Source organism: Grammomys surdaster, unplaced genomic scaffold (assembly GCF_004785775.1).
Source record: "Grammomys surdaster isolate TR1022 unplaced genomic scaffold, NIH_TR_1.0 125934, whole genome shotgun sequence".
Lineage (NCBI taxonomy): Eukaryota > Metazoa > Chordata > Mammalia > Rodentia > Muridae > Grammomys > Grammomys surdaster.
Window position 1 is genome coordinate 346,041 of NW_021620757.1, and position 14,805 is coordinate 360,845.

Here is a 14,805-nt window from a genome sequence, read left to right on the forward strand (position 1 = left end):
TCACACATAAACACATACACACATGAACACACACACATAAACACACACATAAACACACATATACTCATACACTCACACATACACACACACACACACACACACACATGTGATACAAGCAGCACCAGTGTGTCCTCAGTCCAGAGCGCCCCTCTATGTGTTGGTCCCAGGGCAGTTCCCACTGATTAGCATTCAAGGCTGAAATTTACTAAGATTCTTCTCAGCAGGCGGGCTGGGAGAGTTTGAGAGCCTTGACTCAGACATGGAGTCCTGTAGTGAGCCAGGCTGTGGCATTTGCATAGGTTTCTAGGGTGAGAGCCTGGAGCTGAGATGCAGCCACTGCCTAGGGGGAATTGACTTGTAGAGAAGCAGCTAATCAGTACTCAACATACTGTTAACATCTTGGCTAACACCGAGTGAGCACAGACAACCTCTATGTCTAGGCCACCCAGCCATTGCTTTCTTGATAATCCCCTGTCTCACAGAGTTGTCACTTGTGACCATCCACCAGGACCCAATTCAGCTTTCGACGACTGAAAAGAAGGCTAATGCTCTCAGTCCCCACCTTTCCCTTCCTTCCACAGTGTGGGCTGAATAGCTCTTTATGCTGGGCGTTGTTTCTGCCCCAAGAACATTCTAGTCTATGTCACTCATTGCTGTTTATCCAGCTTCCGAGTCCCCATCTCAAATCAGCCGTGCATAGGTAACTTAGAGGATGGCTTTGAAGTGGCCATAATACAACTATTTAGAATAACGATTAATTATCCAGGTAGCCACCTATAGAAATGGTCAGCCCATCAGTTCTGAGTCTATCTATGGCTTTAACAAACTGAACTGAAAATACTCAGGAAAAAATATAGACGCTGTGTCTATAGCTAATGTGCTGTGGCAATTTTCCTGCATTATTCCTTAAAGACTACAGTGTATTAAGTGCTTTCATGAAGCACTGACACCGTATCAAATATTATAAGTAATCCACAGACCACTTAGGGCATACAGGAAGATCTGCGAAGTGTGGTAGTGCTTTGTCATTTTACAGAAGAGATGTGAGCATCAGTGTCCTTTGGTACCCACAGGCAGCCCTAAAGTCAACCACTCATGGATACCGAACGAGAACTTGTTAGAGCATCACTGGGCTGGCAGCCCTTATCCTGACCTCTGTGAAAATAATTGTCTTATTAATTCACATTTAATTTTTGAACTTGGTGGCTGCAAGCATGACAGAAATCAGAGAAAGGTGTATTTATTCTGTCTTTTGAGACTTCAACTTCTCTTCTCTCCCCGCCGCCTGCTCCTTTTCCTTCTGCCTTCCCCCCATGTGATCCTCTTCCGGATGACTGAGGGTACAGTAGAGCTTTAGCAGGCCACTTACTGTCTTGCAACAGCACTGCCACAGAGCTTTCCACTCCCCACAACCCCGTTTAGTTCTCTCTGGTTCTCCCATCTCTCCTTAGCCTGTCTCATTCCTCGGGTGACCAGAGACTTGCTAAGAGGATGGAGACTTTAGCAAGTGAAACTCTCATGTTGAGAATTGATGCCCTTTCACCTTGAGCCACACCTGTACCAGCCTCAGGAAGGGACTGTTACCAGAGCCCATATGTCACCAGACAGATATCTATAGATCTCCTCTAAGCCGAAGGGAAGAAGTGATCTCCACACCAGTTTGTGCAGCATATTCGGTTCTCAAAAATCTTTTAGCCCTGCAGCAAGCCTGCTACTTATGCACATTTTTCATTGTTCTAAAGGGTAAATAATGCTTTTCTGGACCGACTCCAAGGCAAAAGTCAACCAGGTGGCCTCGAGCAGTCTGGAGGCCGTTGGAATATGAATAGTGCCGACAGCTGGGTGAGTATTTTCTTTTCTCTTAAAAAAACAAAACAAAACTCCAAGTCAAAAATAAAAATAAGTATGTATTTGAAAGTATATTGTAAATTTCCCCCATCTTCCTCTTCCTCCTCTTCCACATCATCATCATCATCATCACTGTGTGCTGTGACGGACAGACAAAGTAATTAATATAAATTCAACAGGGAAGAGAGAGTGGAGGTAAGGGTGAGGGAAGGAGAAGGGAAGAAACAGAGAGTGGAGGAAAGTGAAGAAGGGGGAGGGGCATTTCAGTTTGGACCAGTTTAAACAACAACAACAACAGAAAAAAAGACCCCTGCCTTTTGTTCTTAACCTGTGCCTGACTCTGAAAGCTTTTGATCACCTTTTACCCAGACCCAAAACAAAAACAAATGAATATTTTCCCCTCAGGAGAATTTGAAGTGAAATGTGGTTAGGAAAACATTGAGCATTCTTCTCTAGGAGTGAGTCCTCCCTGTGAACCCAGCACATCAAAGAAACGAGGACTTAACTTTTCACTACAATATGATTTAAAAAAAAATTACTATAGCCAAAGGTACTTTTGGAAGATGAAATGCCCTTACATATTTTATAGTGAAGAAAAACCCTTGAAACTCTACATGTTTAATGTGTTTTTGTGTGCAATATATCCTTGAACCAACAACCAAACCTCAAAACGTGTGTGACTACAGTGTGTGCAGAGTCAGAACTAATCACAGTGTGTTTTGCAACTTAAGTAAATCCCAAGTGAATGAGAACTTAAAAGTATTTGTGTGTGTGTGTGTTTGTATATATATATATATATATATATATATATATATACATACATGTATATTTTGAATGGAGAGATCCAATAGGTATTTTTAAATCATCAAAATCTAACAAAATAATCAAGTGCTGGGCTGGTGAGGTGGCTCAGTGGATAAAGGTATTTGTCATCGACCCTGATAACCTGAGTTTGACCCCTGAGGCCCACATTGGGGGAGGAAAGAGTGTTCTCCTACAAGGTATCAGCTGGCCTTTACTTGTATCTACATGCATGCTGTGGTGTGCCCTGCCTCCAAATAAATAAATAAATAAATAAATAAATAAATAAATAAATATAATAAAACACACACAGAGAACATCAAGTACCTTTTAATCCAGAAACTACAAAATAAATAACGTAATAATAATTGAAGAGCAGAGGCTCCTTGTGGATAAATCATCATGTTAGCAGTCTTCTAGGCATGACTCCCCAGAAGGCAGCTAGAAGTTAAACTTGATAGATATTATTAAAATATACATGTTGAAGGTAATTGACCATAAGCACATTTGTAAAGAATGTATCTTGGATGTATCTCTTTTATTCAAAATGCATATTGATTCATTCTGCTATGACAGTCAGAATCACATGAAAGAGAGTGGACACTTTGATACTTAGCATCTGCATTGTGTGAGGTGATACACAAGGTGCCAATTCATTCATGCGATTGTGTGAGTAGGAGTCATAAGGAAACATACTTGGAAATCAAAATTTGTTCAGGACTAAATTTACTATTGACTTTCCATTTCTCCACTACTTAACAGCTTCTAACATCTAGGAAGCTCCTGGGAAAGTATCCAGGATCCAGGGGAAGACAGGGGAATGTGTGAGTGCATAGCAAATGGGATTGAGCTAAGGGACTGACTCTTGGCTAGCCAGCTTCCCAGTGACTATTGGTGAACCTTGAAGAGGGGATCGCAGATTATTTCTGAGACTCAAAAGGTCAAAGAGAAGACCACCATGTTCTTATGACATCTGGTGACAATGATTGGGTCAACGTTTTTGTAGGAGGACAGGCACATCAAAATCCAAGGTGGTTCTTGACTCTTCTCTTGTTTGAAAGAACCAACGATGAGGATTTCCTCAGATTCCTGTCTTGATCCCTACTCACCTACAAGCATCTGCCTCGATGAATTATGGGCCATTCCCTCTTTCACCCAATCAGACACTTTGTTCTACTAATACCGTTCTCTCCTGAATTACCAAACAGTCCATCAAAGTAGAAAATTCCAGCATAATATGAACAAACATGAAGTCTACTGATAATTTGTTGTCTCTGACTTAATTTCTTCTTTTTTGAAAGGCAATCTCTTCTTACCTCAGACTGGGGTGGAATTCTCAATCATCCTGTGTTGTCTTAGTGTTTAGGGTTATAGGTATACACCATCATGTCTGCCTATTTTTTATGTAAGTCCACCCTACCAGTGGGGTTTTGTTTGTTTGTTTGTCTTTTAAGAGCTTTTCATTGACAATGCCCACAGTGGGAACAAGCCATGATTACTTTCCAATTCTTATCTCTGGCCTCTCAGAACTTGTCAAGGTAAATCTTTTCCCCATTTGAAATAGTTTCTTTGCAGGCTGCTAAAACACTCTACTATCCTGAAATTCTGGATATCTCAGTAGCCATTTCTTTCGATTATCCTTTCCCAGATCTCTCTGTTCCATGGGGAAGAGACATCCCTGTCTTTACTTCATTCCTACCTTGGTGGCCTTGTTCTGTCTAAACAAATTAAGTACCTTCTATGTGCTTACTATATTTCTATTCTCAGCCTAATCCTCTTCCTCCAGATCTGCACATCTGGTTGTCTCCTAGGTATATAATGAATGTGTCAACCTCCATGTCTACAATTTACTTTTAACTACCAGGAGCCAAATCATTCCCAGTACCTCCCCTGCAGTCCTCCTCTGTCCAGCTTCTCCCATGTGTTTCCAATTCCTGACAATCATTTACCTGCATTGTTTTCTTCTGTTTACAATTGCATGTCTGGAATCTGTTCTCAGTATGAGAGCAACAGAGGTCATCTCTTGTCAATTTTCTCTTTTAAACCCTTCAGGGGCTCAGAGAATTCCCTCTGTCACTAGGAGTAAGAGCGAGGATCCTCTGTGTGGCCTCACAGAGTACTTCATGAGGTGGACCCTGTTTCACCTCCTGGCTTTTTCCTGTCATGGCTCTATCTGCATCAAGATTCTTGTTGCTGCTTCAGCTTAGGGCCTTTATACATCTTCTTCCTTTATACTCTCCTTTCAAGCAGCTGAGCCATTTATTTTCTTCCAAGAGCTTTCCTGAATCTCAGCATCTTAATAGGATTACGTTGGCTGTTCTTGTTTAGCTCCTCCCACAGCCCACTTTGTTTTCCCACAACAGTCTTCCTGTTCTACTATCCCTTTCTCACACGTCTGTGTATATACATTTGGCTGACTGCTTTCAACCCTTCTGAGCACAGGATGGGCCTCTTGGATTGCTTTGTTTGCTGCTAAATCCCAAACAAGAAACTATGTCTAGAACCTCCTGCACACACAAGAGAGCAAGTCGTTGAGATTTTACATTATGAGCGCAACAAAAGATTTAGGCGAACACTTTGAAATAGAAAAATGATTAGGTATTGAATTTAAAATAGCTGTGTAGGAAGCATTTGCCAAAATAAGAGTGAGACTTGGAATAATGAGCAAAACTAAGATACAATTAAAGATAGCCAGGAGGCTACAGAGAGGGCTCAAGTAAGACTGCTTGCTGCGTGAGCATGAGGACCAATTCCCAGTACCCATAACAAACAAAACAAACAAAGACAACAACAATAACAACAAAACTGGGCCTTCCCAAAGTATGCAAAGCATAAATGAGTGTGGAGTACTCATCCCCACATGGGGCATCTACATCTAAAGGTCAGGGATAGAAAGACTATAATAGCCAGAGGACCAGGAAGACTGCTATGAAACAGTCTCTTCTGGGCATGATAGGGATGTTACACCCATGAATTCCCAACATTGTGATTACCTATAAAAGACCTGCATGAGACCATGTCAGCCAACATTCCAGGACAGGTGGGTGAAGGGCACACGTAGTGCTAGCCCTAGTTGAAGAGCAATAGAGAGACGGTGGCTTCTGAGGAACAAAAAGTCAGATTTCCTCTAAGACAAGCCCCTTGATAGCTCAACCCAAGTACCCACAGGCAATACTAATTGAAATCCATGGTGTGTGTGTGTGTGTGTGTGTAGCCATAATTATAGAGCAGGAAGACATTAATTTGAAAATGGCTATGTTGGGGAACATGGGGAAGATTTGGAGATGGAGTAGTAGATATGATGAAAACATATTATAGTTATGCATGCAATTCTCAAAAAGATACAAAAGGGCCTTCATTCATAAACATACATTTTTTAAAAACTCATAAAAATTTTATAGACCTTTCAAAATATAACCTCATTAAGTTGTATCTATCCCAGAATTATAAACCTGAGGTTCTATTTGTTCTTCTGTTGCTGTGATAAATACTATGACCAAAAACAACTTGGGAAGGAAATGGCTTATTTCATCTTATAGGTTACAGTCTATCATAAAGGAATTTAAGTCAGGAAACCAAGGCAGGAACCAAAGCAGAGATCATATCTTGCTTTCTCTGACTTTGTTTTCTTAGACAGCCTAGGCTCACCTGCCTAGTGATGGTATTACCTACGATAGACTGGCCCCCCTGACACCAATTAGCACTGAAGACTTAATTTAGGATGGCTCACAGTTAGTACCAGCAGGCCAAGCATTTGTGAGATTTGATGTAATCATGTGAGATTTGTGAGAGAAATGGTGAATACATTCTGTGAAGAAATGGACTCTGTAGCAGATGCTCCTGGGACCACTAAAATCTATCTGAAACTAGACACCTTCTTGACACCCTGTTTGAAAATCAGCTCCAGGAGATTCAAGCTTATTAAGAGGGAAAAAAAACATTTTAAATTTCAGAAGAAAATTAAAGATGTTATTTATAAAATTTAGCTAGAGAAGGATTTTATATGACCCAAAATATAAACCAAAAAGGGAAAACAACTATAGTTACAGTAAAATTTACACTACCTGTTTCTCAAATAAGCCCAATCCAGAGTCAGAAGAGAGTGCCAGAAATGAGACTTTTTATTCTGGATGTATTTTATAAATACTAAACAGACTAAAGTTAGCATATAGGGCATATTACAAATAAATCACTTATCTGGACATGAATGGATGGCAACTGAGCTTCCCTAAGGAATGTGAGAGGAAGGCTGTATCCCCAACAATGGGTCTGGGAGGAAACCTAGGGACCAATAGGAAGCCAAAGAAAGAGACAAAAATGAAGAAGGCTGAAAATAGTAAATTTGATAAAATCCATAGAAAGAATAGTTCCTTGAAATGTCATGTAGATTCTTGGTCAGGAGAGCCCAAGTAAGTGTATGTTGGAGTGACAGACAGGACATAATCTTTATTTCTTAAACACTTTCTTATTTTAAATAGTTTGATATTGATTCATATATTTTTAAAACACATTTTTATTTTGTAAAATTCCATACTAGTTTTCACTAGGTACCTAGTGTTGAACATGTTGAAAGTCACTGTAAATTACATGTTCAGTTATAATAACAGTCAAGACTTTATGGATGCTAACATATCTCTACATGCTTTGTCTTCAAGGACAGTTAAGGACTTGCCATGACCTCTTAAGTTTCTTAGAGGGCTAACAAACCAACAATTGTTTGTATCTTGAGTGCTGTGTGACCCAGTATTATGCAAGGCTGATCTGTTGAACACAGAGGAGATAGGGGCTCATCTGTCCATCTATCAACCCCAAGAATCTCTTGGAAGTGACCTTCCTGGTGACTAATCCAGCATGACTCCACTTAATACATTTCCATTCCACTTCCTCTGCCTCACGTTCTGTCCCTGCTATGCTTGTGAAGGGGCCAACATTTATGAACTCTAATATTCGTGACCCATGTTGGCCTGAGTCTAAGAGTACAGCCACTAAGATGTCGTTGGATAAGACATTACATCCTCAGCAAAGACCATGCAGCGAATTAAATGTACTATGACTTAAAAATTAAGCTCATCTCACTGGGACCTCAGTCATTCAAAAACACAAAAGGTTACTTTACCCTGCTGCACTGAGACAGTCTACAGAAATTTCATTTTGGATTGTACACGCTCTGGGTTTAGTTTTGCTGTTGGTGTTAATTTATGTTTTCTTTTTATTTCAGGGTATATGAGAAGTAGTCACTTCCATCTGGCCTTCATCAGCCGACCTTTGAGAACCCTCATGAGATGTGTTTCCTTAATGCAGTTCTATTTGGCATCTGTCTTAATTTCTTAATTTTAACTGCCCACCCACTCAACCGAGCTGTTATGGGTGGCCAGTTTCTCTCTGTCATTAGTGATGTGTAGACCCTCAGAGATGGATTACTGACTCCTGTTTAACCTCTACTGCCAGAAAAATTTTACCTTATTTTTTCCTCATTTGCCCTGCCTTTTATTTTAATGATTAAGTGGAACAATGTTAGTAAAATGGTAAAAAGGGAATCACGTGACATTCAGGGTGGTAAGAGCCTGGGTGCCATAGGGTTGTGTCTCTCTCACTGACTAATTTTTTTCTGTACTAATTCTTATAGCAAGTTTATGAATACTTTGGGGGGTCTTTTTAAATTCCTACTTTTTAAAATCTAGAGTATAAACATGACCAAAAGAAGATCTCTTATACTTTTATAGACAAACTTATAAATAAATTTTGAACTACTTCTGTATAAATGGGTCATTTTTAACATAGTATTTTTGCTAGTAAATTGGGAATTTCACATAATACGTTCAAATCATCCTTACCTCCCAGTCCTTGCAGGTCTGCCCCACTATCCTTGTGACCTCCCTTCAAAAAAATAAAAAATAAAACAAAGTTCAATTTGTGTTGTCTATATAGTCACTGGAGCATGGTCAAACTCTCAGTGACCAGCTCCTTAAAGAAAAGTGAGTCCTTTCCCATTCCATCCCTCCCAGTAGCCTTTTATCTTGGAGAGCTATACTTCAGCATCCTTATCACAATTTTTAAGAGTTCTCTTCGATGCCTTCCTGTCTAGGTTGTTAATATACATGGTGGGGGAGGTTATCACAGAAGCCTTCCGCGTCTGTCTTTCTCAACTGTGAGTCTATAGCCATTGACACCACTGGAGAAGAAGCTTTTTGGACCTTTACAGTCATCAGGAGCATGGATCATGGACCTCCACATGGTTTCTGGCATCAGTATCATCTCTGGTAGCAATACAGAGCACAGACACCAGTCTGGTTCCTGGTTGCAGCCTGGCCTATGGACTTCAACATGGCTAGAGGCAGTAGCACAGATCACTGACATTTGCATGGCTTTTACTGGTAACAGCAATATCATGGACCCTGATGGCCTTAAGTGGCAGTATAGGTCATGGGCATCAACATGGCGGCAGCTCAGGCCTCAGACATCAGCGTGGTTCAGCCTCTCTCCATAGCAGAAGCATCATTCTGTTCTTCCATCCTTCCAACCCCTCCATCACAAATTCATTCATCCCAGTGGCACTGGAAAGTGCAATGGGAGATGTAATGTGTGGTGTGTGTGTGTGTGTGTGTGTGTTTGTGTACATATGTATACACACATGTATGTATGTATGTATGTATGTATGTATGTATGTATGTATTGCCTACAGAGCACTACATGCAAATACTCATTGCCATGAGTCATTGGTCTGGCTCAAGGTTTCTGGTGTCTGAAGCACCATAAACACCAGACCATGGCCGAGACTTTTTTGATCACAGCCATGTTTCAGGTTTTCTATGGCTCCTGGATCTGGCTCTTCAGTACCAGCTCCTCTTTGTGATCCAGTTGCTTGTGGATGAAGTGTGTATTGGGATGACCAACTACAGGTGCTGAGACTGAGTGAACCTAGATGACAGCCCAGGTGGTCAGGCTGCCTCAGCCAGTGTGCTCTTCCAGACAGATGGCCTATTTTTTATTTTTAATAGAAAGTTCTCAAAGAGTCTGATTCTAACACTCATTTTTACAGTCTATATAGATCAGATATAATGAGCAGTCACAACTGGATCTCCCTTTGGTCTTTATACATTTATTAGTATTGTTCCCTGTTCTTCAAAGTGGAAAAAGTTGTTTATTGGAAAGCCAATGCTTTTTATAAGAATTAACACAACTGTAGCCTCCTGTCTGACTTGTACGTATGAGGGAACTTATCTTTTCTGTGTTCTGTGTAACCTAATTTAATAGGCTTTCCTGTTCAGTCTCTGTGACCTTGAACAAGTTCATCATTCCTAGAGTAAAAGACTATTGATCCCTATACTGTGTAGTTCAGCCCCACAACCATCTCTCCATCCTCCATTGTACACTGCATCTAGTCTTTCATAGAGTGAATCTTGGAGGAGTGAAGCTGTTTACATACAGACAGATGATAGACAGATATATAGATAGGTAGGTAGATAGGCAGGTAGATAGGCAGATAAAAAGGTGATAGTTTCTGGGTTGCTAAGCAACCAATAATTCTTTGCAGCATCAAGAGATCATCTGTTTTACCAAATGCTCTCTTAAGATTAATTTTTTAAATTTCTATATTCAGGGAACGTTGGGATTTGAAATCTTGGGCCATGACACTGACTAGGGCAATGGTGTCATGTAGAAAGCTCCATATTGGGTGGGGTGAAGGTGACAAAGAACAGATGGTGTTCTGGCAATTTCTCTAGAATAAAAAAGAAATGCAGACACTTTTCCTCCCTGTTCATGCTAACAGAAGCTATGGGTGCTGTGGATACTGATAGGAAATGTTTGGTCCATTTGAAACCTTTGCGGTTGCCTTATATGAAGAAAACTGAGTCCTTCAGCCCGTGTTGGAAATGCTGCCAAATCAATTGATAATGTAAAATGTCTGTGGTAACAGACATTTTACTGCTGTGGCAAGTAGCCACCTTAGCTACACCTGCCAGCCCAGCTCCCTGGCAGATGTGTTTTGGTGTGTGTGTTCAGTAATGGTATTCCCCACTATGGCGGTAGTCACTGCAGACCCAGGGGTAGGGGGAAGGATGCTTTCCTCTTTTGAAGGTTCTTGGGGATGTTGGCCTGAATCTCCTTCTTCTTTGTTCACATGTCAGGTTCCACTTTTTTTTTTTAAGTGCAGGTATGGAAAATTACAACCTCATAGCCGAAATTCTGAACATGTATGAGTTGCAAGCATTTTCTTAAAGAACGTTTTGAGATATGTAGATGGCAGATACCAGGAAAGGAACACGAATCACTGCCTAAGGGAGTCTACCATTATGTCATACGTATTTAACCAGCCTTGTTGAGCCAATTGGAATTTATTTTGATATGAAGGTAACCCTGCATAGGAAATCTTCAAGTCTCGCCTGTATTTCTATGCTTTGAAGGCACCTTTTTCTTTTTTTAATTCTGGGAAAGAAGCAAATTATTGTAAAATAATTTATGTGCTATAGAAATAAATATTGACAAGTACAGATGAGCAATCAACAAATGGATAATATTTTGGGTTTCATTGCTAGATAGTTGTAATTACACTTTGTTATGTATCCTTCTGGATCCTTTCCAGGATGTATATCAAAGGCTACTGTGTAGATGGTTGGTTGGCTGGGAGTGGGCACCTAGAGTTTGAGCTGGTGGTATAAGAGATGCACAGTAGTGAGGTGACCTAATCCATTCAAGCTGCTTTAAGGAGTTCCTTAGCCTGGGTTGTCTATGAACAATGTATCTATTCTTTATATTACTGGAGGCTAAAAGTCCAAGAGTGCAGAATTCACAGACTCAGTATCTGGGGAGACAGTACTTTCTGGCTGATGGCCTTACTGTCATGTTTTCATGTAGTAGAAGAGGCAAGGAATAGAAAGAAGTATCAGGAGCCTCTTCGGTAAGACAAGGATCTCATTCATACGGGGTCTACCCTGGGACCTGATCGTCTCCTGGAGCTTCCATTTCTTGATGCTTTTACTATAAGGATGGGGATTTGAACAGATGTGTTTGGTGGGACAGTATGTTAGTTCCTTGTCTCAGTGTTGTGATAAATGCTTAGCAAAAGCAGTTCAGGGAAGGAAGGAAGGGAGTGTGACACAGGGTAAATCATCTCATTCCTGATCTGACACAGCATTCGTGCTTATTATTTATTTATTTACTTTTGCATTTCTATTCTAGAGACACATTTGTTATGGTCTCTACATGCTCTGTTTAGGTGGAAAGAAAGCACTGGATTGTCTTACCAGTGCTGCTTACTGAATGAAGGTCTTGGGTGTTCTTGGCAAGTGCTCTAAACCCTGAGCTATGCTTCCATCTCGTGGTTTCTTGAGGCGTGGTTGTGCTGAGTAGTTGAGGCTGGCCTTGCTATATAGTTGAGGCTAGCCTTGCTATGTAGTTGAGGCTGGCCTTGCTATGTAGTTGATGTTGGCCTTGAGCCCATGATGCAACTAGGGCTTCCTCCATTGAGCACTGGGATTGCAGACACATAGAATTTTTTCATTTGGAATGATTTTGCTTTACAAAATACTATGTGAAACCTATAAGTTGGTTGTCTTCCAAAGAAGTATCAGTGGGAAATTATGTTGTCATTATAGTAAGTATAGATATACCTCCCTCCAATAAAACACTTGACACGTACACATATGAGAAATTCAGGTTGAAAGTCAAACTTTTTATGGTAATCCATGATAAAATAAATAATTGAGTTCGGGAGGCATATAACCACAGACACCACATCTACACTTGACTGTAAATTGCAGGCATTAGACAGACGGGTCGTGATTAGATATACCTATTTATTCCCGAGAAAAGGTGCCTGAGGGAGCCTGGCTGCCAGAATCAGCATCGTGCTAGAACAGTTAGAAGATGGAAGAAAACAGAAAGAAGGCTGCATCCTCCTTGTCTCTAACTGGGACTAAGCAGGCAGGAACCAGCTTTGTTCTGATGTGCATAGAATAATCCTGGGTGCTATGTAGTACGTTTACATGAGGCTAAAAAGTAACCTTTCAAGTACCTATAAGGACTGCAGAGAATAGCTGCACTTCAGGCCATTTTATTTTTAAGAAATGTGCTCTGTTTAGGAGTACTTGTCTTTTTCAAATATACCGTTGTTCTACAGTGGGTTTTAAAAGCATCATAGAGGCTTTTTTGAGGGGGGGGGCTTGTTTTGTTTTTCTTTTTTCTGTTCTCAGACTTACAGGCTCAGACATAAGATTTTTTTTTCTTTAAGGCAAATGGAGATACACTTTCACTGCATTTATCGTCATGATATTGTGCCATCTGCTGGGACAGAAGATGCAGGGAGACCGGCACTGCAGCACACACAGTGGCCAGTCAGCTAATTTGTCACAGCTCCCTGGCTTTGCTGGCTGCTCAGATGCTTGCCATGTGCTAGAGTCACTTTTCTATCTGTCCCCAAAGATTATAGGCTGCAGCAGAGCTGCTGAGAAAGTGACTTCTGTTCTCCATAAAATGTTAAGCGAGTGACCACCACCAGAGTACATACTAGTTAGAAATTTGTTAGTGTTTACGTTCTAGAAGCCAGAGAATGATTTCTATGCTAGAATGAAGTGCAGCTTTGTATGGAGAGAAGAAACAGGAGAGAAATATTTTGCCATTGAACATTTTGAATTAAAATCCCTCAGAAATCAACATTAAAAGATTTGCATTCTACTTTGTGTTAAATATGAAATAAAAAGACATAGAAGAAAGTGGTCTGAGTCAAATTGAGAATATGTACCAGTTGGGATAAGATAGCTATATGTGGCCACAATAAGCAATTCCGTATCTCTGGAAGTCTTAATACTTTTTTTTTTTTTATCCATGTGACACTTCAAGCATATAGGAGCAAAGCCATTTTCACCCAGACTCTCAAGGACATGGCCTGAGAAAGGCTCCTTCTCTTCCTGCCCTTGCCCTACAGCAGAACACATTAACAGCGTCTCCCACCAGGCAACAAAACACTTTACACAGGACATAACACATGTTGTTGTTGTGGTTGAGACAGCATCTTACTTTGTTATTCACACTAGTTCCTACCTCAGGAGCGCCACTGAAGTGCTTGCCTCAGCCTAGAGTAGCTGGAGGTGTGTGTGTGTGTGTGTGTGTGTGTGTGTGTGTGTGTATGCCATCATGAATGGATGAAAGTGGACACACGCCACAGTGTGTGTGTGTGTGGCTGGGGATGGGGGTGGAAGTCAGAGAGCAACTCCTGGGAGTCTGCTCTCATCAGTCACCTTGCTGAAGCAGGGTCTCTTGTTTCTGCTGTTGTGCTAAATACTCCAGACTAGCTGCCCTGGGAGCCTTGGAAATCCTCCTGCCTATGCTGCCATCTTCTTACAGGAATGCTGAGATTATAGACCTGTCCCACCACATATGGCTTGTTTATATGCAGTCAGGGGTTTCAGTTCAGGTAATTGGGCTTACATAGCTAGCACTTTTACCTCTTGAGCCACAAAAAAGAATATCCCTGTTCCTTATATTCCATTAGTCTGAACAAATTATATGGTCATCTCTACTTTTTAAAATTATTATCATGTATTATTTATACACAATAATTAATGTCCTCATGTATTGATCATTTACTCCAGTTAACCTCCCTTTCCCATGCCCCATTTACTTTAAAGACACTCGGAAAGAGAACTCTGCAATGTTCTCAGAAGAAATTAAGAACGTTTGTAACTAGGATGAACTTAGAGGGAGGAGAGTTCCCACATGGACCTTGTAAGGTAGGAAAGCACAGGGCACTGTGGATAACTAGATGTGGAAAGAGAGACAGGTCAAAGGTGGATTTTATAAGCAAATTCGCTGATGGCGACATGACCATGAGGTGAAAATCTGAGAAAATTCAAGGAGAAGAGGATGAAGTCAAGAATTTCTAAGACTAAAAAAAAAAAAAATCTAAAAATGCTACTCCATCTCGCTCAGTGCTTTACTCCCAGGCTTATTATGTATGATGTCCAGCTGGCCATGCAGGGAGGATTTGTTGAGTGAATGGGTTGATTCCCAGGAATAAAACTGCCTTTGGTGGAAAGAAGTACGGTGGTGTTGGTTGGTAAGGGCTATGGTACAAGGAATTGGAGGAAGCATAGTGTACAGATGTGGGTGCAGGAATGTGTGTGTGTGTGTGTGTGTGTGAGAGAGAGAGAGAGAGAG

General features: G+C 40.8%; 1 protein-coding gene across 3 annotated transcripts in view; it reads left to right on the forward strand.

The window, feature by feature from the left end:
• Epsti1 (epithelial stromal interaction 1) overlaps positions 1-8,563 on the forward strand; it is a 92,606-nt gene extending 84,043 nt beyond the window's left edge. For all 3 annotated transcript variants that reach the window (XM_028752693.1, XM_028752694.1, XM_028752695.1), the window contains 2 exons: positions 1,743-1,842; positions 7,868-8,563. In XM_028752693.1, coding sequence (XP_028608526.1) covers positions 1,743-1,842; positions 7,868-7,876 — 109 coding nt within the window. In that variant the 3' untranslated portion in view covers positions 7,877-8,563. The remainder of the gene's footprint in view (positions 1-1,742; positions 1,843-7,867) is intronic.
• Positions 8,564-14,805: the final 6,242 nt, after the last annotated feature.